General features: G+C 42.1%; 3 protein-coding genes and 1 non-coding gene across 10 annotated transcripts; 1 reads left to right on the top strand and 3 right to left on the bottom strand.

Moving 5' to 3' along the window:
* Positions 1-1,721: 1,721 nt before the first annotated feature.
* nabp1a (nucleic acid binding protein 1a) lies at positions 1,722-8,244 on the bottom strand. 2 transcript variants are annotated; one of them, XM_088930264.1, is made up of 6 exons: positions 7,501-8,244; positions 6,345-6,483; positions 5,333-5,404; positions 4,473-4,557; positions 2,731-2,797; positions 1,722-2,326 (listed from the first exon to the last, which is right to left on the bottom strand). In XM_088930264.1, the coding sequence occupies exons 1-6, from the start codon at positions 7,592-7,594 to the stop codon at positions 2,118-2,120; spliced, it is 666 nt and encodes a 221-aa protein (XP_088786390.1). In that variant the 5' UTR covers positions 7,595-8,244; the 3' UTR covers positions 1,722-2,117. The 2 variants fall into 2 exon arrangements, with proteins under 2 accessions (XP_088786390.1, XP_088786389.1); XM_088930263.1 differs by lacking the exon at positions 7,501-8,244 and having other exon boundaries at positions 6,345-7,488.
* Positions 8,245-9,621: 1,377 nt separating this feature from the next.
* Positions 9,622-9,703, bottom strand: trnas-cga (transfer RNA serine (anticodon CGA)). Its single transcript has one exon. It is a non-coding gene; the product is annotated as a tRNA-Ser (tRNA).
* Positions 9,704-10,766: 1,063 nt separating this feature from the next.
* On the bottom strand, positions 10,767-16,083 carry ftcdnl1 (formiminotransferase cyclodeaminase N-terminal like 1). Of its 6 annotated transcripts, none has more exons than XM_088930258.1 (6): positions 15,916-16,083; positions 14,727-14,842; positions 13,739-13,885; positions 12,327-12,482; positions 11,757-11,945; positions 10,767-11,464 (listed from the first exon to the last, which is right to left on the bottom strand). In XM_088930258.1, exons 2-6 carry the CDS (start codon positions 14,836-14,838, stop codon positions 11,040-11,042), a joined length of 1,029 nt encoding a protein of 342 aa, XP_088786384.1. In that variant the 5' UTR covers positions 14,839-14,842; positions 15,916-16,083; the 3' UTR covers positions 10,767-11,039. The 6 variants fall into 6 exon arrangements, with proteins under 6 accessions (XP_088786384.1, XP_088786383.1, XP_088786382.1 ...); XM_088930257.1 differs by lacking the exon at positions 15,916-16,083 and adding an exon at positions 15,413-15,501; XM_088930256.1 differs by lacking the exon at positions 15,916-16,083 and adding an exon at positions 15,409-15,487.
* On the top strand, positions 15,816-22,766 carry c13h2orf69 (chromosome 13 C2orf69 homolog). Its single transcript, XM_088930255.1, has 2 exons — positions 15,816-16,168; positions 17,880-22,766. Exons 1-2 carry the CDS (start codon positions 15,872-15,874, stop codon positions 18,636-18,638), a joined length of 1,056 nt encoding a protein of 351 aa, XP_088786381.1. The 5' UTR covers positions 15,816-15,871; the 3' UTR covers positions 18,639-22,766.
* Positions 22,767-23,279: the final 513 nt, after the last annotated feature.

Here is a 23,279-nt window from a genome sequence, read left to right as displayed (position 1 = left end):
TTGTAAGTGAATTAAAAAGACGTCATTTATAATAACCACACTGAGTCTCTAACTTTGGGCCTGCAGTTGCAAGGATCTCCAGCAAAGTAAGAACATCAAATAGGATCAGGATGACCAATATGTTGATTTGGGCTTTGAATTTTCACCTATTTCTGCACAGATGCATTACACATGCTGGGGTTCATGAAGTACAGAGGAAACACTGACATCTTGTGGTGCAAATTATTTTCACAGACAATACTGTCATTCGGTTGAAGCCAAGGACAAGAGTCAATGTGACTTTTTATCCAAAGGGTTGGGGAGTATGGAAGAAGTTACCCAGCCATGATGTGGAAACAGATACCAGTGTTTCTTCCAAGAAACAGCTGGATGAAATCCTTGGATCAAGCTACTAGCCTTTACCTATGAACTTGCAAACAACTGGAGCACACATTTTTCAGTATGGCTATACACTGATGCTTTTCTTTCCTCCCAATAAAGATGGGGAAAAAAAATGAGATTTCAAAACAATTCTTGCAAATATACTTAACTAGAAATCAACACTAAATTTAAAAACACCATTAGAAGTGTGTTAAGTTTTGAGAAATCTAAAACTGGCTGTCCACCTGGCCTGTACACAACCATAGCCATCACTACTGCAGGCATAAGGCAGGGAGATGCTTGTATTTTAGAGCAGCGGTACACTACCTTTGTCTTGGAGGAACGATAATGGTTTTCATTCCATCTGAACTCTAGATCTGCTAAACTGAAAAATGACTTAAATGATCTGCTTGTTGTGACCTTTAAGTTGCTTCCTAAGTAAATAATATAAAAAATATCCTACTTCAAGTGTACAATTTCCAACAATTAAAGCACAGAAATAAATGCAGCCTCACTTCAAATTACTTGACATTATTTCTGATTAAAAGGCTCTTAAATTAATTGATTAACAGAAAAAAAAGGAATGACTATCGGACACTATCACAATTAGCATTTTCCTTCTATAGTGGACTGATTGGTGGCATTTCCAGAGCGTAGCTCTGGTACTCAGAAAATGGAACAGCTTTTAACTTAAACCTTTTAAGAACAGAAATCAAAATTACAAAGTCCAAATACAGATCAATTAGCCTCTTATGAATAAAGCTGGAGAAAAAAAAACAGAAGAGGTAGTATTCCTCTTGGGAACTAGCAGTCTAGAGCATGGTATCAGACTCCACGTTCTTGTCTTTAGGTTTTAGTATAAAAAAACTTAAGGTACTGAACCGTACATGAACAATTTGAGGCTGGAAGGAAAGGTTTTATGTATAATTATTCCAACAACTAGATTAACAAAATTCAGGTGCTGAACAAATGCCAAGAGCATTGACCTCACACTGGGACTCACAACATCCAGCTAAATGGACAACTATTTTTTCTGGGAAACCTACATACCAAAATGGGAAGAGCAGATCATAAGAGCTGGTGTAACTACCGGTGGGATCGCTATCCTGACCTTATAGTGTATTCAGGCCACATTGAAAAGTGTTTGGTGTATCTGTACAGCAGCAACGTGAAAAGGGGGTATTAAGAAATGTGAAGACAGGCCGCCATTCCTGGCACAGCACGCAGGCGTCGGCACACCATCCACCCCTGCACGGCTAACTGCCCCTCACCAAAACTCCCACACAGGAGCTGGGCAGGGCAACAGCCATGGCACTGGAGGACAGAAAAGAACAGAAGGTCAGCAGAAATGCCTGGAATCGTTTTGGTTGCGGCTTTATTGGTTTTGCCCCCTAACGTAGCCTAAACTGAAAGTGGAGAAAAAAAAAACAAACCACCTCTACTTTTAACACGGTCACTTCTGGTTAAATTTTGGTCAAGAAGAGGAAAAACTTAAGCAGCAGCTTCGAAATTCCATTTTAAACAAAAACAAAATTCACAAGTTCAAGCATTTCATTTAGAGAATTTTAAAAATCCTGATGAAATTTACAGCAATAACCTTTCAAGGTTCATGATAAATTAAAAGACAAAAAGTGCATTAAGTGTTCAAGTAGGGTGTATAGTTTTAGCAAAGGGTGTGTAGGGGTGGGATAGTTCAACACTGGCTCTGGCAGCAGTAATGGGGCAGAGGGAGGCTGGTTTGGCGCGTTTTCCATATCTCATCTCTTTGAGGCCCGACGGGGGTCTCTGCCGTTGCTGATGGTGACAGACGGTTTAGAGATTCCAGGTGGAGCCCCCGGGGGAGCTGAGGGAGAGCCATTGCCTGGAACACGCCCGTTAGCTCGCCCTGCACCCCCAAACGAGGAAGCAGGATCCCTGGAATTAGGAGCAGGGCTGGCGGTAGAGTACGACTGCTGAGAACCATTTCCTGAGTGGGGGGGGGGGAGAAACAAAAAGAGAGAGAGAGAAAGGTGGGGGGTCAGGATCCCAAACATAGCTTTAAAAGCCTATCTGCAACTTTATACCTCTAAGCTCTTAGAACGAGGTCATTCCAAAATAAAAAGCTTTACACATTCAGTAACCAGAAATACTGGATAGTACTGATGCATTTTATATTGTATTTAAGTTAAACACCTTAGCCTAACCATAAAGAAACATTAAAAACTATTTCAACCTCAGATTCCATGGCTACTGCAACAGCAAACCAGATCTAGGTAGCAAGATATCCACATTGCTCTATTCCAACTTTAAGATGTAGTGACGTGCCCTTTTTCCCAGCTGAAAATGAATATACCTCCCTTACAGCAGTCAGGCTTACAAAAAATCACCCACCTGTCTGCACTGGGGTACCTGAATTTGCAATGTTGGTGGGGGAGTTACTCCTCTGCTCAGCTTTGGCCTTCAAGAGAAACAGTACACATTACAGAGTGCCAATGACCCAGTTTAATGCAGACACACTTACAAACTAGCCATTCTCTACACTACAAATACGCATATACAATGTACAAGCCAGTGATTTCCTAGATCTCAGTTCTCCCTAGATAAGAAAGGATAATTTCATAAGGCAGTATGAATACAGTCAATTTAAATCCAGACCGGACACCAACATTCCCATAATTATGAAGCATCTTCTCGGGTTGACTGGTTGGTATCACAGGCCATAATGAAAAGCAGTAAGCAGAAAAAACAGACTTGTTTTACAGTATCATCTTACACCACATGTCCATGCTCCTGGGTCAGTTTTATGGTTCTGCACAGCAGCAGCTCCACTACACTACCTCATACAGCTCCAGGGAAGTATTATGTATTGAAACTTTTCCTAAATTAAACCTAGGGCGTTAGACCATGAATAACCGAGCACAGATAAAGAGTATTGTTGTTTTAAAAAAAAAATAAATTCTGTGTTGACCATGATTTTTAACAGAGGTATGCTGAAAAAAGCATGCTTTTTCATGATACTGACCTTTGAGTCTATGATGAGCAAGCAATCTATAGAACAAAACTTCAGTTATTGCTTATAATAAAAGGTCAAGGAAATGGCATAACAAGTATATTGTGTCAGTAACATGTTCCTACATTTAAACTCTCAAGCAATATATACTAACTACATAAAAGTGGTGACAGGACTTGCGGTGACAAAAGGCATCAGCGCAGGACTGGAGAGATTAAGGGGTGCCTTTTATTATCCCGCGACAGAAAGAGATGAGCCGATTGTGTCTTTGCAGCAGGCTGATAGCAACAACAGCCTACGAAGTGAGTTTTCATGATAAATTTTCCAAATGAGGGTGCTGGAGATATGAGAGGAATGCAGCAAGCGGTGATCATTTGACTGCTCTTTGTACAGACTTGCTAGAGGGAAAAAGGGAAGTGTAAGAATTTCCACAGTACTGATAAACACCAAGGCAGTCCTGCCTTCCAGGGAACAGTTACTGCCAAAAACATGGAAGACATTTGCATATTGAAAATGCATGCCATTTGCTCAAAAGTAAAAATCATTCAGATTATATTTTCTTACTAGTATCCAGTATTACCAGTTACTATTATTTACTTACTAGTATTAACATTGTATGTTAAGATCGATATTAACTCTTGTGAAAGCCAGCATCATTACGAACAGCTGTCACTCTCTCTCGGGGAGGACAGGAAGCTGGTACCATTGTGAGCATCATGTAACTTCTATAATTTAATGCCTGTTTGAATTAGGCAACAGAGCCATGTATAGAAAGAAAAGAGTGCAACCATTTCAGACACAAAAATTGCAAAGAGCCCTGCAATACAGACAACTGTGTCCGGCATCCCAACTAACACAAACCCAAGCTATAAACTGCCACCTGCCTGAGCATCTGTACTTACTGCTAAATACTTAATGCTAAGTGTTCAGTTATTGCTATAGCTGTCTTTGTTCAGTCCTGGGCTGGGTGAAAGGTCAACTACATATTCGCTCTGTGCAGACGGTGCTCATTTAAATATGGCAAAGATGTATAGGAAAGCCAACATCACCACAGGACGAAGGTATAACAACCTTCCTCATGCGTCACTGCCCATAGAGTGTGGGGGACAGCAGGGATACTCACTGTCTTGTTCTGCATGTTGGTCTGGGCCAGGAACTCCTGATTGGGTTCGCTGAAATTGGGCACCTCTGAATACACCATGCAAAACCTGCCCAGAAGAGGAAGAGCAGGACACCACCATGTTTAGAGGCGCACCAAACTGACCAAGCCGAGCCTTTTCATCGGGAAACTGCTTCATAGTGGACTTATTACCTACTTCATTTTGTTATAGAATTGTAGAGATTTTTGCTCAGTTTATTATGGAGCTTTTGAACTGTAAAATAGGCATAGTATTCTGTGACTGTGAACTTATTACGTTTCTGTGAAATGGCCTCTGCTGGATAAGAAATTTAGCATATAAACTAGCTTTTAAGATGAAACGTGATCTTAAATGGTACCTCCTAACCACTGGGACATACACATTCACCATGAGAAAACCTTCAAATTTGAATCTTAAGCACAACTTTGGAAAGGTGCTACAATGTGCTTCTATTTAAGAACACGATACATTTGGTGGGAATGAATGTTGCCATGGTTACTGAACACGAAGATAGAGTTCTGGAAAGATGGATTCATAAAGATAAGCTATAAACCTCACACGAATCATAACCAATAATACAATAAAATACATAATTTACAAAGCAGCGGCGCACAATAAGCCACTGGGCACTGCCCAGGGTAGGGTTGAATCAGCTGAAGCTGCCTATGGCCTCAGCACTTGCAGTGCTGTCAATGAGGGATGCACCTCTCCCACAGTCTGTATTAAACCTCCAGCACGGAGGTTTTGCTCCCCATCACAAGTCAAGTGAAGGTGGCCTGGTCAGAGAAGTCTGGCTTCACTTCACTCTCTCCTGTGAAGTCATAGGATTTACAGCGGTACTCACTCCCCAATCTTCTGCAAGTCACCCCCTCGACCAGTGTACAGCGTCAGGCATCCCTTCCACATGGAGGCGTAACTGCAGGTGAGAACAGAGGCACGTTAGGACTCAATACCGAACACAGCACTTTTACAAAAAGCCCATGTTCTACCAAGAAAGCCACACACCCCCGGCTCCTACCTACAAAGCCAAGGACACGCAAGACTACATTTACTGTAAGTAAAGGAAAAAATAAGTAATTTGGAAAAAAGCTATAACAATGTTGGTACAATTGGGTACTCAGTAGGAACATCTAGGGCAGATGAACCACTCCTATGTTAGAACTAGGAACAGGGTGTACTAACCTGTTTTGCATCAGGTCATGGCCTAAGCATGACGACACTTGTGAATTTTGTAAATTAAAAAGACATCAACACAAAGCATAGGCTCCTCTGATGAATCATAAGATTTAAAGTTACTGCTCCTAAATGTTATATGCAGTGAGTAAGCCCGACCAGGATATTCAATACATGATTCATCGAAGTCAATCACTGAATGCTTAAGAAACAGCTCCTTCAGCTGATTAATGTTTCTCAAGTAACAACTGAAGTCAACTGCATCAGCACAGCATCTGCTCTCCTGCCACTAACATTCTGAAGCCCTAATAGTGGGATGTATGAGTCTGGTCTTTTGGGGCTGATAATACACTGGACTAGGGATGAAGAAACTCAGCATCAGGTGTGCAAGAGGTTACATACTAGCTGTAGGTCAGCTGTTCAAGCCAGGATGGAAAATGAGTGACAAAAGGGTGCTTACAACAAGCAAGATGAAGGGCATGAGGAGCTGGGGGCAGGAAGGGGGTCAGGGAAACCACTGGGCACAAATAAGACAAAAGAACCAGCACCGGGCAAGTGAGAACCCACAGGAGGGCTGGGTGGAAGAACACTGCCTCGACAGAGCTGCACAAGGTTAGCAAGAGCGAGCGAGCAGGTGGGTGCCAGGCAGGCATCAGAAGCCAAGATGTGTTGGCCCTTCTTACCCCCTGGTAAGGCGGATGATGTCTCCAGGCTGTATGAGGCTCCCCAGCTCGTCCCACACCGAGATGGTGATACTCCCTGTCTTGTCTGCCACTTTGCAGGACCGCACCTCGTGGCCATCTTTTGTTTTTGTCACCCGACCTGCATGTGGGAGAAACGGGAGACATGGCAATTGAAAAGTGTACCACAAATACCCACTAAATACCATGCAATCAACCCTTCCAGCAGCTATTATTAATAATTTGGCTCGTGCTTTTATCCAAAACTTCTTTGATAGACCAACGTTCCCTATATATTTTTTCAAAAACATTTCTGGTACTCATTTGCCAGACCGGCCTGGACAAACTACCTTTCTCAAGGGTGCAGCAGCAGTATCCCCATTGGGGATTTTAACCCGTGACCCTCTGGCAAGAAAACCAGAGCTTGAACCACTACCCTTAAATCTTTAACACTCAAATGATACCATACCTGTTAAAAAAAAAATTAACCAAGAACGTATTTTCAAAATGCATGTTAAAGAGATTTTTTAAAAACTACAAAAACCTTTGCTTCCCAAAGAATACAACAAAAACTTCTACAACAGTTCTGTGTGACCATGCTTAAAAAAAAACTTTACAATTAAGAATTATATAATTTTACCCAAAGTCCTTTACATTGGTAATGGATATATAGCGCCAATGAATAAAGTTAAAACCATGCTCGGAGTAACTGCTTTTACTTCTGAAGAAAACTGAAGGAACCACGCATTGTTAGACTAAACAGGAACAATCAAACGCTGAAATGAAGTCAATAGAAAATACCCGCTAAAGCCTGAAGTTGGACACAGCTCTGGTCGGCCACTCAGGAGTAAAGTGACTGCTCGATAAGGGGAATACTTACCCAGGCTCCTCTTACCAGACACTGCCCGTAGCCCTCTCCCCAACCCCACTCAGGATCAGAGGACAGTAACTCTGACTAGACCAACGCCGAGTTCAGCTCAGGTGAAGAAAAACTAGAGTCACACAACCTAACAGTGCTGCACCTCAAAATCAGTAGACGTTCAACACGCACTTAAAAAGGATGCCCGTTACAAAATATACTATTTTCAAAGTTAAAGACACCCCATAATATAAAAAAATGGTTTCCACGCGTTGCAACGCGTCTACACCAGTAACTTACCTATTTCCAAAACAATAAAGACGATATTTAAGTTTTTCAATCCGGCTTTTACATCTTTTATCAAGAAAAGAGCTTCGTTTGAGTTGTTTGACATATTGATGATCTGCAGTTTTTATATGTATAAAATACTATTTTAGCAGCATCGGGGTGTGAGAAACAGATGAGGTATAAACATATAGCTGGCTGTATTTGTATTTACAACAAATTCAGTGTTCAGTTTGGCAACCTTTTCTTTGAGTTAAAAATGTTCCGAGGACCAAAAAAAAATCTTCCACTTGCAATACGTCTTAACAGCTGCAGTTTCGTTTTTAAATATGTAGATTCTATACTTCCTCTCTCTGATTAAGGTTACATGTTCAGTAAAAATACATAAAACAAACATCCAAGCCTTTTAAAAGGACCACAGCCATCTTCGTTTAAAAATAGAAAACTTACTCTAATCGGCGTCTAAGATTCCGGTTTCATACAAAAATATATATGTCCGATTATACTATCCCTACGCTATCAATGTATCAAGTAACAGTCGGGGTAAAGCCTTCGTTAAAGCACGGAGCTCCAATCTGAAAAAAAAAACCCTACTAGTTAAAATAACTCGTAATATCCCTGGTTGTTTGAGTCTCCGCTGTTTAACCTAGTACCTAGGTCCCGGGGCCTGGTTTGATTTGTCTGAAAACCCCATTTCTCTCTAGAAACGACGGCGGATTTAAATACCAATTGCGTCTTTGTGACCGGGTTAACTTTTTTACATTAATGTAACAGTGTGATACTGTGATATAATGGCTGTTAGGTCTTTTGAAAGTAATTCAAGTGTTATTTTTGCATAAGCCGTCGCCTAAGAGACCGTGCGATTTAATTATTCACTACAGTTGCTGGCTGATTTATTTTTAATTTTCTCAATTTTACACAGAATGCTTCATTCTAAACCTCACTTCCTCCACACAAAGCCCCCGAACTGCGCCAACGTGCGTTCCACCGGCTTTATAAACAAGGACCGACTATTCCATTCCACCTCGTTAAAGGGGTACACGGGAGGGTAATTTATTTATTAAAAACAAGTTCTCAGTCGCAATCTCCAAATTTCAGCAATGTTATAATACAAATATAAAATTAGGAGAACTGTTATTGTTCATACAAAGCTGAATTTCTCTACAGCGAATACCACACAATATTCACATTACCGCGCTACCTAAAGCCTGAGACTTGGTAGATTCTATGATCTGTTTCATTATAATGGCTTCCCAGGCGAAGTATCTGATTGGCCATCTAGAAACATGGCCGACCTCCGACATATATTTTTTTCTTGTAGTTAACAGGCTCCAGGGGTGTATTCTGCATTCTTCGTTTGTCAGCTTTATGTCGTGTACTTAATTAATCGCTAATTAGTGTTCGGTGCATATATTTTTTAAATTATGTGCAACTGTTTTAGGTTTCTGCGCGATTACTACGTGTCCCTCTTTTACTGGAAGTCCAACGTTAGGATCATGATGAATACGCTGCTTTCATTTCTGTAACTAGGAATGTTCCACTTTTCAGAGATACCAAAGACAATTTACTTCTTCGTTTAGCTATCTGTTTTTTTATTAGTCACTGAAATTACAGCGGAGTGAATTGAATATGTTTTGAAACACATACACCCTGTATCAGGATCGGTTAGAAAGTACATTTTTTAAAAGAAGAAACTGTTAAAATGGTTCAATGTGTACAGCAATGTTGAATCACATCGGTTGCAAATTTTAAATTTTACTCCGATTAATTAGTTTAAATGTGTTGTAAATGATATGAGACGTTACTACCTGGGTGCTGAGCTACTGCATTTCCTGCAGAATCTAACATCCTTTAGAATATCTGCAGCTCGTTTCAAAAATATTTTTTTTTCACCTCTATTTTCAGGCTTACATTTATATAAAGCGACTTGAATTCAGACAAATTATCGAACCGGAAAAAAGCAAATTCACTAACGACACGTAATCATTGCCTATGTATCTTACGGACCATTTATTTCGTGTTCACGAAATTCCACAGGGGTGGTGAAATAAACGTAATAAGCACACTCTTCGTAGAAAAAAAAATCGTGATGCTCTGAATTTATATCATTTTACTTTATTTAATAAAGTTAAAAACCGTCACGAACAGGATTCGAACCTGTGCGGGGAAACCCCATTGGATTTCGAGTCCAACGCCTTAACCTCTCGGCCACCGTGACTTGAACGATGCGCTTCGCTTTGTTTTTATGTGCATAGGCCTCTTGGGTAGTTTTCATCTTCTTACTTTTTTTCTGTTCATAAACTGGTAAAATAATGCTAATATTCCAGGTAAAGTCAGTCGCTTTTTGCCGAGTTTTAAAACGCTGTTCTCTGGAATATTTCCGTTTCGACCATAAAAAAATAATGTACTTTCCCAGAACTATAAACAGAAAAGAGCACGATCTTAAGAATATATTATATGTAATACTCAATAAAATTAATCAAGATAAAACAGTTGTCTGAATATGGTAAACGTGTAATATCCCAGCTGCACTGGCTGCCCACGTGGTTAAAAAAGCTACAGGAAACAGGAAAAAAACATAATCTGCGGATGTATATACGACGTCAGGTGTTTTGTTTATTCGTATATAAGTTTTGTTTTTAGTTACGAAGCTGAAATGATATGACTCTCCTGTGTTTCATTTTGAAACAGCAAGTTTTATGCTGTTTGTCTAGGTGTGTCAGGTCTGAATTCTGAGCGCTGGTGGAGTTGTCGTTTTTAAAAATGGGCTGTCGTTTTTAATACAAAGCGGGTTGCAGGACACTTCTGATTTTTTAAAATTTCCCACGTCACCCAACCTGCATATAATCCATGGAAACTGAAACACTGTAGAAAATTCCCAACGTAACGGGTATGTTAAAAAATTAACATTTGAATGTATTCTCTCGCCTATACATTTATATTAAGCCTTGTTTGTATTTTAAATTTGAATGTTAAAAATACAGTTGTACAGTTAATTAGGAATCTAATTTTTAAACCCAAGTCCTGAATGGACAAAAAAAAAGCCATAACAACCAAGCAGATAAATGGCATAAAAAAGAACTTGTGATTCAAGGCCCAGCTGGAACAAACATCACCAGACAGGTACTCCAGGACTGAGAATCACTGCCTTAGGTGATACTGGTTGTGTCATCTGCACTGTTATGATGCCATGAACGTGGTGTCTGTCATGGAAAAAAATGGTACAATAAAAAAAGCATTCAATAGTTCTGTTCCAGATAGCATGAAGGCAGATCATCAAATTGTTTCAGCCTTTTATCAATTGCAGGCTCTTACACATCACTGATACAAAGGAGAAAAGAAAATACGACTTTTTTAAACAAAATGTGCACGCAAGGTTCCTCAAAATAGTATGACAGGCATGAAATATAAATCATTAAAAGTTGGCTTGAATGCAGGAGCCCGCAACACGTAACCTGCAACGGGAGCTATTTCCACCCCTCACAACATCTAAGGGGAGTAACATCTTGCCTGTCAGCAGACAGAGGATGTGTTTCGTATTTTCTTGTCGAGCATCACATGTGCACTTTACGTTGCTCCCTCCAGTACTCCCCCACGCCTTGTGCCAGAGCATGCTCTGCAAGCCTCCTGCACTCTTTGGGGGTGAACCCCACCAATGCAGTGCCCAGTGTGCCCACTCTGTGCTGCATGGCCAGCTCTGCCACGCGGGCAGTGATAAGTGAGGCAGGAGGGTAGCAGTACGGCCGTCCTTGTATCCAGTACGAAGGCCAGCCCTCCTGGCCCTCCGGTGGTCGCAGCAGGCTCTCCACGTTGCAAGCAATCTCCACGGCACCCTCGTGTGGCAGAGCCATAACCTGCAGTCCTGGAACTCCACCCGGACTGGAGCCACGCAATGCCTCCGCAACCTGGCGCCCCACGCCCACAGCGCTTGTGCTGATAGTTACGTTACAGTTCATCACGTAGGGGCTGGCACCCACACCTGAAGGACGGAGAAGAGTGTGAGGACAGAGGCAGGAAGTGAGAAGAGAAAGGGGGAGTCAGACCAGGAAAGGTGACAGATAACTGGAGGCCATTTCCCCTCTTCAGAATGCATGAAGGCAGGAAAAATAGCAGGAAAAGGCCGAAAGGGTGCTGGTGAGTCGATACAGTGTGTTTGAGAAAGGGGTACAAAAATGAATGTGAACATGGGAGGAGAGAAGGACAGCACATAACTGTGTTCAGAGTGTTGCAGTGAGAGTTTTGTCCCTGGAGAGTTACATGCCAGTCCTGACCTGTCAGCCCGTATCTCTTGCCTGGCATCGCCCCCACATCAGACTGCATGGCACGCAGGTCGGGGTTCTTTCGGAACCAGCCGAGCTCCTTCCTTCTCTGGACCAAGCTGCGCTGCTGGGGTGTGTCGGCAAACCCAAAATGGAAGACACTGGTACCTGGAACACGCTCTGTCAGGCTCACTGCTACTGCTGCTCAGAGGACGGGAAAATAAGGCATCATGAATACACTGAGGACTTTACTAGTTCTGCAACTCAGGGAAACAGTGAAAGCTCTCATCCCCAGAGTATTGTAGTTGCAAAATTTAAAAAAGGAAAATTTAGTAGACTCATTCAAGTCAGAGTGCTACCTACATGTCTACCAATACCAGTTTTAGCAACAAACTTATTTCTTCTCTCTGATGTCTTTTGTCTTACTAAATTTGCTTTTGTCATCTGATGAAATCAGGCTTCAAGACAGTATAGATGTGTAGTGTACCTTCATTTGCCTTGGCTTGTCTTTTCTTATAGTGACTGCCCCCCTCGCACGGGGTCACCTGCTCCCCCACTCTGGTCCCAACGCCTCCCACTTACCTCGTGCCTCCTGCCCACACTCCTCCAGCCCCACGCACTCCCCCAGCGGGTATATGGGCACCAGATCCACCGCCCCTAGACACGGGTGAACCCCAGAATGCCGCCGCATGTCAATGAGCTCACAGGCCTGCACACAGGCAGAAACTATTGCTCCACCTGGTACAAATGACATGGAAAAACTCTTTCCCGTTAATGTTTAATGTTAAAAACACCTCAGATTGCTAAAAAAGCCTTTACAGACAATATATCTACACCCTTTCTTTCAAAGAAAAAAACAAATTTGGGTTTCAAGTTTTCATGAAACTATGCTGGGTTGGCAGATTTTTTTATTCTATCAAAAAAGTGACATCTGTTTTGTGGTAGAATGTAGTTCATGAATGTGGCCTATTCTAATATTATGTTTGAGGCCGTGTAATAGAAAACATTCTCCTAATACACAACTTTCTTTCCAACAGACACAAGGTGTCCATTCCATTAAATATTAAAAAAAGGCCACACATACTCCCAGCCCATACCTCCTTTAAACTGACTGCTATGAAAGAAAATGATGTTCTTTAGAAACAGATACGAAGCACAGTTGCGATTATCCGACCTAAACAGGACCAATTGAAAATGTCAGATAATGCGGAAACTGAGTAGATAAATCATAAATTAATGGAAGCGCAGTACAAGTATGAAATCTGGTTTATGCATCTACTTTAATACTAAAATAACAGACTACAGAACTATTGTTAGTGATTATTTTAAAAAATGAGTGATTGGAATCTGTTTCCCAGATGTGCTTCTCTTCCCTGCGGCAAGGCCTCGCCAGCGTCTGAGTAACATGCCATCAGTAGCAGTTGCCTCCTCTTATTGTTCAGCGTAAGCTTGTGCCGCTTCGAAAATACAATAGGAAAAATAATAATCACGAGCACGAAATCGGCAAGCGAAGCTACGTCAACAGCAGTACGTGACACACGGAGAGACAGAGCAGCATCGGATTGGGCAAAATATTATGCACGTGCACGCATAGTGTAAATATATACTGTACACCATGGTGATTGGCTATGTCGGATAAAACAGAATTTCGGATAAGCAAAGGTCGGATAATTGCGTCTCTACTGTAAAAATGATTTTCTTTTACAGCTGCCCCTGCTTGCAAGAGGAAGAAATTGGGAGTACATTTGGCCTTTTCCTCACATGAGCAGGGGCATCACTAGGCACCATGTGTGGGTAGTGCCTACACAAGTTCAGCAGCTATGACAGCTTTGTGGAGCGCAACCTGTCTGTGGCCCTGGGACACTCACTCAGCCATGTGGCCATCTGGAAATGACAAAATAATTTATTCTTTGTAAATCACAAAATAATTACATTTACTTATGTTTTTTGCTAGGCTTTAAATGGCCCAGGACCTTGGTATGGTTTACACCAACCTTGCTTTGTAAATGTATCTACACAGCACAGCTGTGACTCGGGTGTCGTACCGATTTGGTCAATGGTGGCGACGATGGTGATGACAGAGCGGTTGTAGTCATGGTCACTGAAGATGTTGAGCACCGTTATCCCCTCACGTCTCCCCCCTGAAAACACATGACAGACTATTAGCCTAGGTAACCACAAAGCCATTAACCCACATCCTGCTGGGCTCACATGCTTGGTCTGACACATCATTGGTGAGCAGCTCACAATCAAGTGCTCTCCAGAAATCACGACCCAGCATCACATGGTGCGTCACCCCTAAGCATCACAGCTAATATATTACCGGTATCCAACTGACCAACAGAAGTAATAAATTCTAGGCATTTATTAAAAAAAACATTGGTATATTTTAACTTGGGTGGCACAGTGGCATGGTGGTTATCTTTGCTGCCTCACAGAGCTGAGGCTATGGGTTCAATTAAGGGAGCTGCTACCTGCATGGAGTTTGTACTGTACTGTATGTACATGGGATTCCTCCAGGAGCTCTGGTTTCCTCCCGCCGTCCAAAGACATACTGGGAGGTCAACTGGCTTCGGGGAAAATTGGCCCTGGAGTGAGTGCATGCCCTACAATAGACTGGTGTCCTGTCCTGGATGTGTCCTGCCTTACGCCTATTGCTTGCCGGGATAAGCTCCGACTTCCCGCGACTCCCCATGAAAGGATGGATATTTTAACTTTATGCACCAGATCTCCAAATAAGGAAATGAGGAAATAAAATAGTCTTCCAAAAAATGTCTTCGGTTCACTCCTTCACTGCACTGGGGCTTTCTAGGAGAAGCTAAGTTTTTTTTTTCACTAGGCTGACATTCTTGATGTGGGAAAACTCTTGAGCTCAGATTTAAAAAAAAAAACCCAATGTATTTGTACAGTATGTCTGTCTGTGGGTTCAGTCCTGCTCATGTGTACACGTGTGGGATTGTGACCTGTGTCACTTCTGCTCACCTTGCTTTTCATAGATAGCCGCCCTGGCCACCGTCTCCACTACCTCTTTGCTTCGTGCCTCTGAGATGTTCAGGAGACAGGCAGCCAGGCGTCGGCCCACCCCAGCAGCCATTACCCTATAAAAAAGCAGGGGTGAGGGAAATCACGTGCAGTAATAAATATGCTTACTTGGGTAAACTCTTAACTTGTCGCATACATGCGGCTCAAGATGTTTCTTTGCACAGTTCAACACTGCTGTATGCAGAACTTCACTAATGTGCAAATCTAGGAACGTTTTACTACGATGGAAAGTAGTTCTTACAGTTGCACCGTTCTTCTTCGTTATGTATTTGGTTATAATTATACACCGCTCTATTTTTTCCCAATTACATTTAACAACGGTGTTGTACTTAAAACACTGTTAGAAACAGACACCATCGACTCTTATTTGTTCGGCTGAATTTGCCGACCGTAACGCAACGTTACAATATGCAATATTTTAAAACAAAACATCGAAAACTAACTGAAAATGTCGTCGAGACTTAACAGGTCTTGCTATCGAAGTGTAAAGCACTGTTCATTCGTACAGTAAAACCAGATCAATAAACTACACATAGCACAAAGATTAGACGAAGAACACTGACTCTTAACCTTCTGGTGTGCACTAACCCACTCCTGTAACCAGTAATATAAAGCGTCTTACTTGCCATAGTATGATAAAGGATTTACAGTCACACTTGCTGACACCTCAACGTAGCAAACTTAGTAGCGTGTGATGTCAAGGGCTCGAGTTGCTCTTACTCCGTGACAAACATTTTTTTTTCCTTTTAGCGCCCCCTTATGAAACTGGTTGCTTAACGTAGAGAAGCTGTTTCTTATACTTTATGTGTATACATACTTCATGATGTCATAACAAAAGTTGCGCGCCATTAAAAAAATAAATAAGGACAGGTAACAATTCAGACGTGTTTATATGATTTATTATTATTATATGATTGATATTTGTTAAGATCATATTTGAAGATACGTTTATATGTTTTCCATACAGCAGGTGTCGCTATTCATTAAAAAATTCTCCCCCTCATAGGCTGGTAGAGGATGGGCCTTCTCAGTGCACGGGTGATATATGAAAGCACCGACATCTCTTAGCCCTGTTTCTCCGCCACATGTTCAGCATCCGAACCGCCGCCACTGCTCTCTCTCTCATTACCGTAGCCAGGAACATGAGCTCCGCTGCTGGCTTCTCCGAGACTGAGGGGCCGAGTCCACGTCAGGGCGACCCGGATGGCCAGTGCAGCCAGCAGCGTTGGTTTAGACTGCCCGCAGTCCCGGGCTTCGAGCCGCACCGAGTGAACGAGATGCTGCTTCTCCGCCCAACTGCAGTTCAGAGTCGGTGCAGCTCTGAGACGCATACCGCGGAAGATGCGACCCAGCATGTTGTATTTTTCCCAGGGGATATACAGGTTTGGGATACCATATGGAATCCGTGACATGCTTCCTCGTCGTCGTCGGTGTCAGTTGCACTAGCAGGCATTACGATGTAGAAGTTGCTTATCTGATATGTAGTCTGTCTGCAGGTAGCATCTGTTAATCTAACTTTTATTGACGTATGAAATATTTGTGCGCATAACGAGGTTGACGAAATGTCTGTAATGGAGGGCATAATATTTTTAAGACTTACTGTATACTAAGTTTAGACGGCGCACGGTTCTGAAACTGGGAGGAGGTTGCAGCCGTTGATAAAATAATTTACTGTACAGCTTTAAAGGGTGCGTCGTTTTTCAAATCATTTACGTCTCTGAATTTGTTTTATTCGTTATAAAAACTTACAGGTAACAGGATATTTTTGTGTGCGTATTCACTATTTCGCTTTGATTTCCATTTTAATGAAACGTCTCGTATAAATGCAAGGACAGTATTATTACTCCTTTCAAGGCAGAATTCGTGTCTGGCAGACTGTTTTAATCTGCCTGCGTGTGGTCTTTGATTAGATCTCTCCTCCCTCGTCTGAAGTCTAATCCTTTTTTATTGGCAACATAGACAGCCAGGAGACCCGTCAGCTAATGACATACGTTTTAAGTTGTTTACAGTGTGGAAGACAGTTTACAGCACTAAAACGATCATTTTAAAGCTGCAAGATTTATATAGGTTAGTAGAGAGTCAGACAAGCAGAAGAGCAGTAGGCCACTCATTATGTAGTACTTGCCTTATTCATAGTCTCATGGCACTATTAAAGTACTGAAAAGCATGAAAACAATTAAGGGTTTGAATAATTTGCTATATAAGACACTAACAGACAGAACAAAGGTGGAAAGGACAGCAATAACCCGGTACACGTGGTGTGTTAAGGGACTTAGTGCTGAATGAGTAATAGGGTCCCTGTCAGTGTTCCCAGAGTGTGTTAGTATTCTGTGGATGACCTGAAGGCTGTGCCAGGAGCAGCCCCTGACTCGGCTCCCTGATGAATGGCCACATTGTCCTGGCATCTTCACTCTCCTCCTGCCAGGGACGCAGCATTGGAATACCAAAAGGGATAGGCTTGGTCTGTCTGAGGACTGCACTGCATGAGGGTAGAGGTGATGCACACGTTCTGTACCCGTGGACAGAAGTGCATGGGGGGTAGAGGGGTAGAGGTAACCCACTGGTTCTAGATCTATAGGTAGCAGTCTGTGAGCATAGAGGTAACCCAATGGTTCTAGATCAGCAGGCAGCACTGTGTGAGGGTAGAAATAGAGCACTAGTTCTTGGTTTTAGGACAGCACTGCACAATGGCCAATTGAATTGACAGTGCCATTGAGCATTTTGAATACTTGAATCGGGTCCCCTCATCATCTGCTCTGGTCAGATGTGGTCCTTCACCCCAACAGTTAAAGATCATTTAAATATTTAAGAATTTATTGGAATAAAAACTTGTAATGGTTTGAATGGAAGAACCAAGGCTCACTATGAATGATCCCCTTTGTTTCTGCATATGCCTCTGTTCAGCTTGCTGATGAGCTGCAATTGGAAATAACCTTTCGGTGTAAACAAGGGGACAAAGCCTGCAACAGCTACACACACCACACACAGCTATCCGATGAATCAATGCTGTATTTCCAATCAAAATGTAATCAAAAGGACTAGACAACAACCCAAACTGACCCACCTGTGTCTCTTTTTTCCCCCCACTTCCAGAACTTCCAGCAGGAGATGTCCAAGCACCAGGAGAATGGGCAGTGGCAACACTGGAGCCTGGAGAGAGTGGCATTGCTGCTGGGGCACCGCTTTCCTGGGCACCATGTGTGGGTAGTGCGAGCGGCGCGCATGTACCTGCACAAGTTCAGCTGCTATGACAACTTTGTGGAGAGCAACCTGTTTGGGGCCCCAGAGCACTCGCCTAACCATGGTGCCTTCCAGCATCTGAAGGGTCTTCTGAGCCATGCCATGGAACAAGCTGGCATCCTGTTGCACCACTGTCCCGCACAGAACTCTCGCCCGTTCGCAAATGGTTGTTCTGGCCCTAGCAACGTGACCTCTGTGTCGTGTCCTTTGCCACCCAACCTCTCGCTGTCGGTGGTAGGCTTCAGCAAGGGCTGCGTGGTTCTGAACCAGATGGTGTATGAGCTGGCAGGCGCCAAGGCTGACCCAGAGCTTGCAGCCTTCCTAGCAAGTATACGGGACATGTACTGGCTTGACGGGGGGCATCCAGGTGGCAGCGAGACATGGGTGACAGACAGGAAGGCCCTGCAGGCTTTGGCTTCCAGCGGTATTGGGCTGCATGCCCACGTCACGCCCTACGAAGTGCACGACCCCATGAGAGCCTGGGTAGGCCGGGAGCACCGGCGCTTTGTGCGGACACTGCAGGAGCTGGGGGCGCCCCTGATCTGCAAACTCCACTTCGAGGATGAGCCCCCCTCGTTGGACAACCACTTCAGAGTCATTCAGGACTTCTGAAGGGCCTGGAAGCACTCTGAGCCACTCTGGATTCCATTTATCCTTCACTTTGAATACTCCGCATCTCAAGCTGAGCTTCACACTGAACCATACCAAGAAGAACGTCTTTCTTTTTTCGTTCAACATGCCATTGAAGATTTTGCCCTGTGAGACTGCAGCTCTCACTTGGCTCATCGTTTGGAAAAAGCCTGAGGGCAGCCCCAGCGGCTGGACAACCAGATCAAATATGGGCAGTTTGTGCTTTCCATGCAGAGCAGCAAATAGAGCTTGACTGCAGGTGTTTATGTTGATGCATATAGCAAAGAAGTACTTACACTTTATTTTTCTAAATTGTGCAAAACTCTTTTTTTTTTTACATCTTCACAGGGATGCCATGTATATGTACTATAAATGTGAAGAAAAAAAATGAATCTGGCAACCTTTCTTCCAGAATGTGGTGAAGGTTATAAATACCTCATTATCTTTTTTTTCCATTTAAGGAATCCAAAGGATCAGTGCTTTGGCCTCAAGTGGATAAGTGCTGTCCTGAGCTTACTTCCTGCTTCAAAGAGCTGTTTCTAGTTTTATGGATGACATGCCTGTATTTCCTCCATGGCTGTTACCCATGTTAAGTTATTTGATATAGATAAATGTGCTTAAAAAATACAACCTTTTACAATGTAAATCCCTAAATTGTTCTAAGTGATGTAAAATGCACCTTACTTCCATCCTTTGGCAAAGAGATGCAAACAACAGTTTCTTATATTGTATTTACTTGTACATCAGCCATGCTCCTCACAGGCAGCATGAGAGATATCTGCCAGCTGGTACTCAGCTTAAAGACTATCTGCTGACAGTCCCGGCAAATGAAACCTATATAAGAGGGAAAATTAAAGACTGTGCAAGATCCATACTGAATTATGTATTCCCTCCATCGAGCCAGCAGCGCTTGAAGGACTATCCCACCACACTTACAGAAGCTGAACCTGTGCTATCAGCCCCCCAAAAAGCATTTTTTTTCATGTGTAAAAATAAGAATTATTCAGTTTTTGATTTATTCTCAGCACACTAGTCTTGTGTATGTCTGGTTTTGCCTTTATTTTGTTGGGATGTTTTTTTAACCGAGTGATTTCTTAAGTTTAAAACAACACAGTTCCTTTACAATGTGGTGGACGTTCACTCCAGGCCCGTTGTATTGCTGGTGAAGAGGAGCAGGCTGCCTTGTGTCAAAAAGCTCAGAGCCGCTAAGATGAGTCAGTGCTAGTGAAACGCACATCTATAGCTCTCCATCCATGCAGACGGTTCTCAAACTAATATTCACCTTGAACTCTTTAATTTTTTCACCTGGCATTCACCTAAAGAAGCACAAGAAAAGATTTCTTTCCTCTGTAAAAGGTGTATGTATTTGTAATGGAAGAAAGTTTGTTCTGTTTGGTTGTTTTGGGAAATGTTCTGTGGTGATGAAAAGCATTAGTCACTGAGGGTTCTAATTGCTTTGCTGGAAATTGTACTTATTCAGCTGTTTATGACTTTACAAACAATAGCATTTGCAATACATTGAAGTGAGGTCTTATGTAGAAGCCTTGACCACCCCCCAAAAAAATGCTGTTGTGCTCCTGCCCCTTGCATTACCACAGCTCTGAACTAACAGAGGAGGTCAGGTGCAGTTTCCTAGAGACCTAAAAAGGTCAAGGATTGTTTACTAGTAATTCAGTGTGTACTTTTTTCTTTTTTGCATGGTTTCTTCAGTGCAATAATGAACATTGTTTACTTTGTATACTGTTTCTCTGGGCAGGTGGGGAAGCAGGGGGAGAGGAAAGTCTCTCAGTGTCATACAGATAAATATAGGGTATTTCTACAGCTGAGAATGAAAGCTCTTGAACCTCAAGTGAAGAGTACATATTCCTGGAGCTCACTGCACTGTGTATACTTTTATTTCAGACTCTCTATGTGTGATATACAGTATATATGCATTCACAGACATGCATACAGGTATAAGAACATATTCTGGTAGCAATGGCATGTATATTACAAACCAAAGTTTTAATTTTTAATGAAGTTACCAAAATACTGTATATAATGAATGTTGTTAGGATAGTCATTTTGGAAATGAAGTAGAACGTTCTGTTGTCTTCATGTCCATTCTGTGTTTTTAAGCATAGTCTAATTTGTTTTGCTGCTCCCAGCACTAATTTGTCTTTCATGACATTTCATGGATTTGAATCCATTTGGAGAATAGCTATTTGTGTGGAGTTTGTATAGTTCTCCCCACATTCATGTGAGTTTCCTCCAGGTGCTGCAGTTACCTCCTACAGTCGAAAACATACTGGTAGTTAAATTAGCTTCTGGGATAATTGGCCTTGGTGTGAGTGTGTGTGTTGTGTCTGTATGTGCCCTGGGTTAGTCTAGCGTCTGTCCAGGGTGTACCCAGCTGGCTCCAGCTCCCCTGTGACCCTTGGTTAGCATAAAGCAGTTAGAAAATGGCATGGATGTTCTTATATGAGTCTGATCCAGCATTTAATGGAGTTATGCATCAAAGTTACACATCTCAGCTTGAAAGCACCTTGCTAAAAAAAGTTTCCTTGACTGTTTTTTTTAAAGGTACATCAAATGATTTTGTGGAAAAAATGTTGAAAGTGAGGTTTAAAGTTTTACTACACAGGAGTGAACCTAAATGCACATGTGAAAAGTTCAATTCAGCAGTGGATTCAAGATGGAGTATTAGCTTCACAGTGCTGAGATAAAAAGATCTCAATTAAATGTTTTATCTCCGCTGTTCAGAAGTCTTTTCAGAATTATTTCGGCACAACTGTTTTTGTGTGGGTTGTGGGGGTTTCTGATGACAAAGACGGTTTTCAGAATTGAACTGGAGATGGTCATATGTCTGTTTAAGGGTTGCTAGAAATTTGAGAAATCTGACATAAGTTTTTTTTCTTAGAAATGAGGTGAAACCTTAGGCATTTCATGGTTGTCTGCCTTGAGCTGTTTTGAGGGAGAAGGTGATCCCCATTCCTGAGAGAAGCTATTTCAACAGGCAGGAGGCCACTGTGTGTTTAAGCTGTGAGTGGTGTGAAATATTGCTCGCAGCAAGACTGTCTATGGAATGAATTAAAAACAAGTAGCAAAAAAAAATACAATGGAAATAAAAGCACAAGCCTTCCTGCGTTATAAATTGACTCCTGGCTTTGTAGATCTTGGGGTGGAACAGGAAAATGTGAAGCCTTATCTTTCCCCAGGCTGCAAAGCAAACTGGTTTTGTTTGAACGGTGCTGTACTTATTTGTAGTCTTGCACCCATGTACAAAATGACATTTTGACATTTCACCTGACATTTGTTCTTTCGCATACATATAAATAAGGAACTGTATAGTATATGTGCATTTCTAAAATATACTATGCTGTTTTCATACAGTATATTAAAACATCTCATTGTAGAAGGGTGTGAAAATTGGGTCTGTTGGATTAAAATTTACTTCAGTGATCACAGCACATGAGAGCGCTAAAGTAATGGGAAACTCACTTTTGAACAATAGGGATTTTTAAGGTACGAGCCATCGCCTAGATAGTGGGACAATATACATATGGTCTTTTATCTGCTGTGATCAAGTTACAGGAAAACTACACCTGACAGAATGATGTCACCCCTTAGATATTACAGGAAGAGAAAAAAAAGCATTCCTTTCTGCTAAGGTAATGTAGTGAGTGAAGGGCAGCATGGGTATTGCAAACAGGTCCATAGTTAGTAAAACCCTGCTCTCCTATTGTCCAGGGGAGGAGGAAGGGGGGGTCAGCCCCCTTCAAGGTGTAGTTCACACGTGGAGATGAGGTGATCAGCTGTAACTGGTGGTACAGATAGAGTACGGGGCAAAGATATCTTTGTGTACTTTATAAAGTGTATAATAATGCATCTGTCTGCATCATAAATACATATTTACATAATGTTATACTAAAAATATCAAGTGTGGCACCACTGTGGCTTGATTATATTAATTTTTAGTTATATGAAATTGAACTTGGCCACTCGTCTCTCCCCCCCGCTCAGTCTTTTGCATTGGTACTTTCCCTGCTTGCTGGAAAATTCTGGACAGTTTCACCTATTTCTGTGAATTAGCAGGTACCTTCCTTAATTAAAAAAAACAACTTTAAAAAACATTCCAAACAGGTTTCCAAAATTACACTGCCTTTTCTAGACTACACTGTTCAGTACCTACAGTGTAGTATTTGTCTCACTCTTGGTCCCACAGTTCATTGGAGGGCCAAGTGTGTCACTCTCTCTGTCCCCTAAATAAAGACACTTCACTCCTCCACACCGTTCAAGCTACAAAGGTCTGATGTGGGGAAAAAAATCCAGAACAGTAAAGATATTTTTCATGGTTACACACTGAAACATATCACAGCTAAGATCTCTTTGAAGAGGCAGCTTAAACTATAAAATATGAGCATCAGAGTTGTGTCCCACGCATATTCAGATGTTGAAAAGGCTATCATAGTCATTGTTGCACTTTAAATATGACAGTACGGTTACTGCAGCCTATAGTTAAATGACACTTAAAACACCTTGAGCTGGTGCTCAGGGGTAAATTGGGCAGTATAAAACAAAAGCAGATGGTCTGATGAGGGAAAAAAACACATTCAGCTGTCTAGCCTATTCTGTCATTTATGG

The sequence above is a fragment of the Atractosteus spatula genome, chromosome 13, assembly GCF_055471065.1.
Source record: "Atractosteus spatula isolate fAtrSpa1 chromosome 13, fAtrSpa1.hap1, whole genome shotgun sequence".
NCBI classification, from domain to species: Eukaryota; Metazoa; Chordata; class Actinopteri; order Semionotiformes; family Lepisosteidae; genus Atractosteus; species Atractosteus spatula.
Note: the sequence above shows the minus strand (reverse complement) of the source record. Positions and strands in the feature narration are given on the sequence as shown.

Coding starts and splice junctions, on each gene's coding strand:
- ftcdnl1 (XM_088930258.1), bottom strand. CDS start 14,838: ATGGCTGCTGGGGTGGGCCGACGCCTGGCTGCCTGTCTCCTGAACATC. Junction 13,886..14,726: donor GGCTATCTATGAAAAGCAAG/GTGAGCAGAAGT, acceptor ATGTGTTTTCAG/GGGGGAGACGTGAGGGGATA. Junction 11,465..11,756: donor CAAGAGATACGGGCTGACAG/GTCAGGACTGGC, acceptor TCCGTCCTTCAG/GTGTGGGTGCCAGCCCCTAC.
- nabp1a (XM_088930263.1), bottom strand. CDS start 6,652: ATGTTTTTGAAAAAATATATAGGGAACGTTGGTCTATCAAAGAAGTTT. Junction 4,558..5,332: donor GACTTGCAGAAGATTGGGGA/GTGAGTACCGCT, acceptor TCTTCTGGGCAG/GTTTTGCATGGTGTATTCAG. Junction 2,798..4,472: donor CCAACATGCAGAACAAGACA/GTGAGTATCCCT, acceptor TTTCTCTTGAAG/GCCAAAGCTGAGCAGAGGAG.
- c13h2orf69 (XM_088930255.1), top strand. CDS start 15,872: ATGTTCAGCATCCGAACCGCCGCCACTGCTCTCTCTCTCATTACCGTA. Junction 16,169..17,879: donor TTTTCCCAGGGGATATACAG/GTTTGGGATACC, acceptor CCCCACTTCCAG/AACTTCCAGCAGGAGATGTC.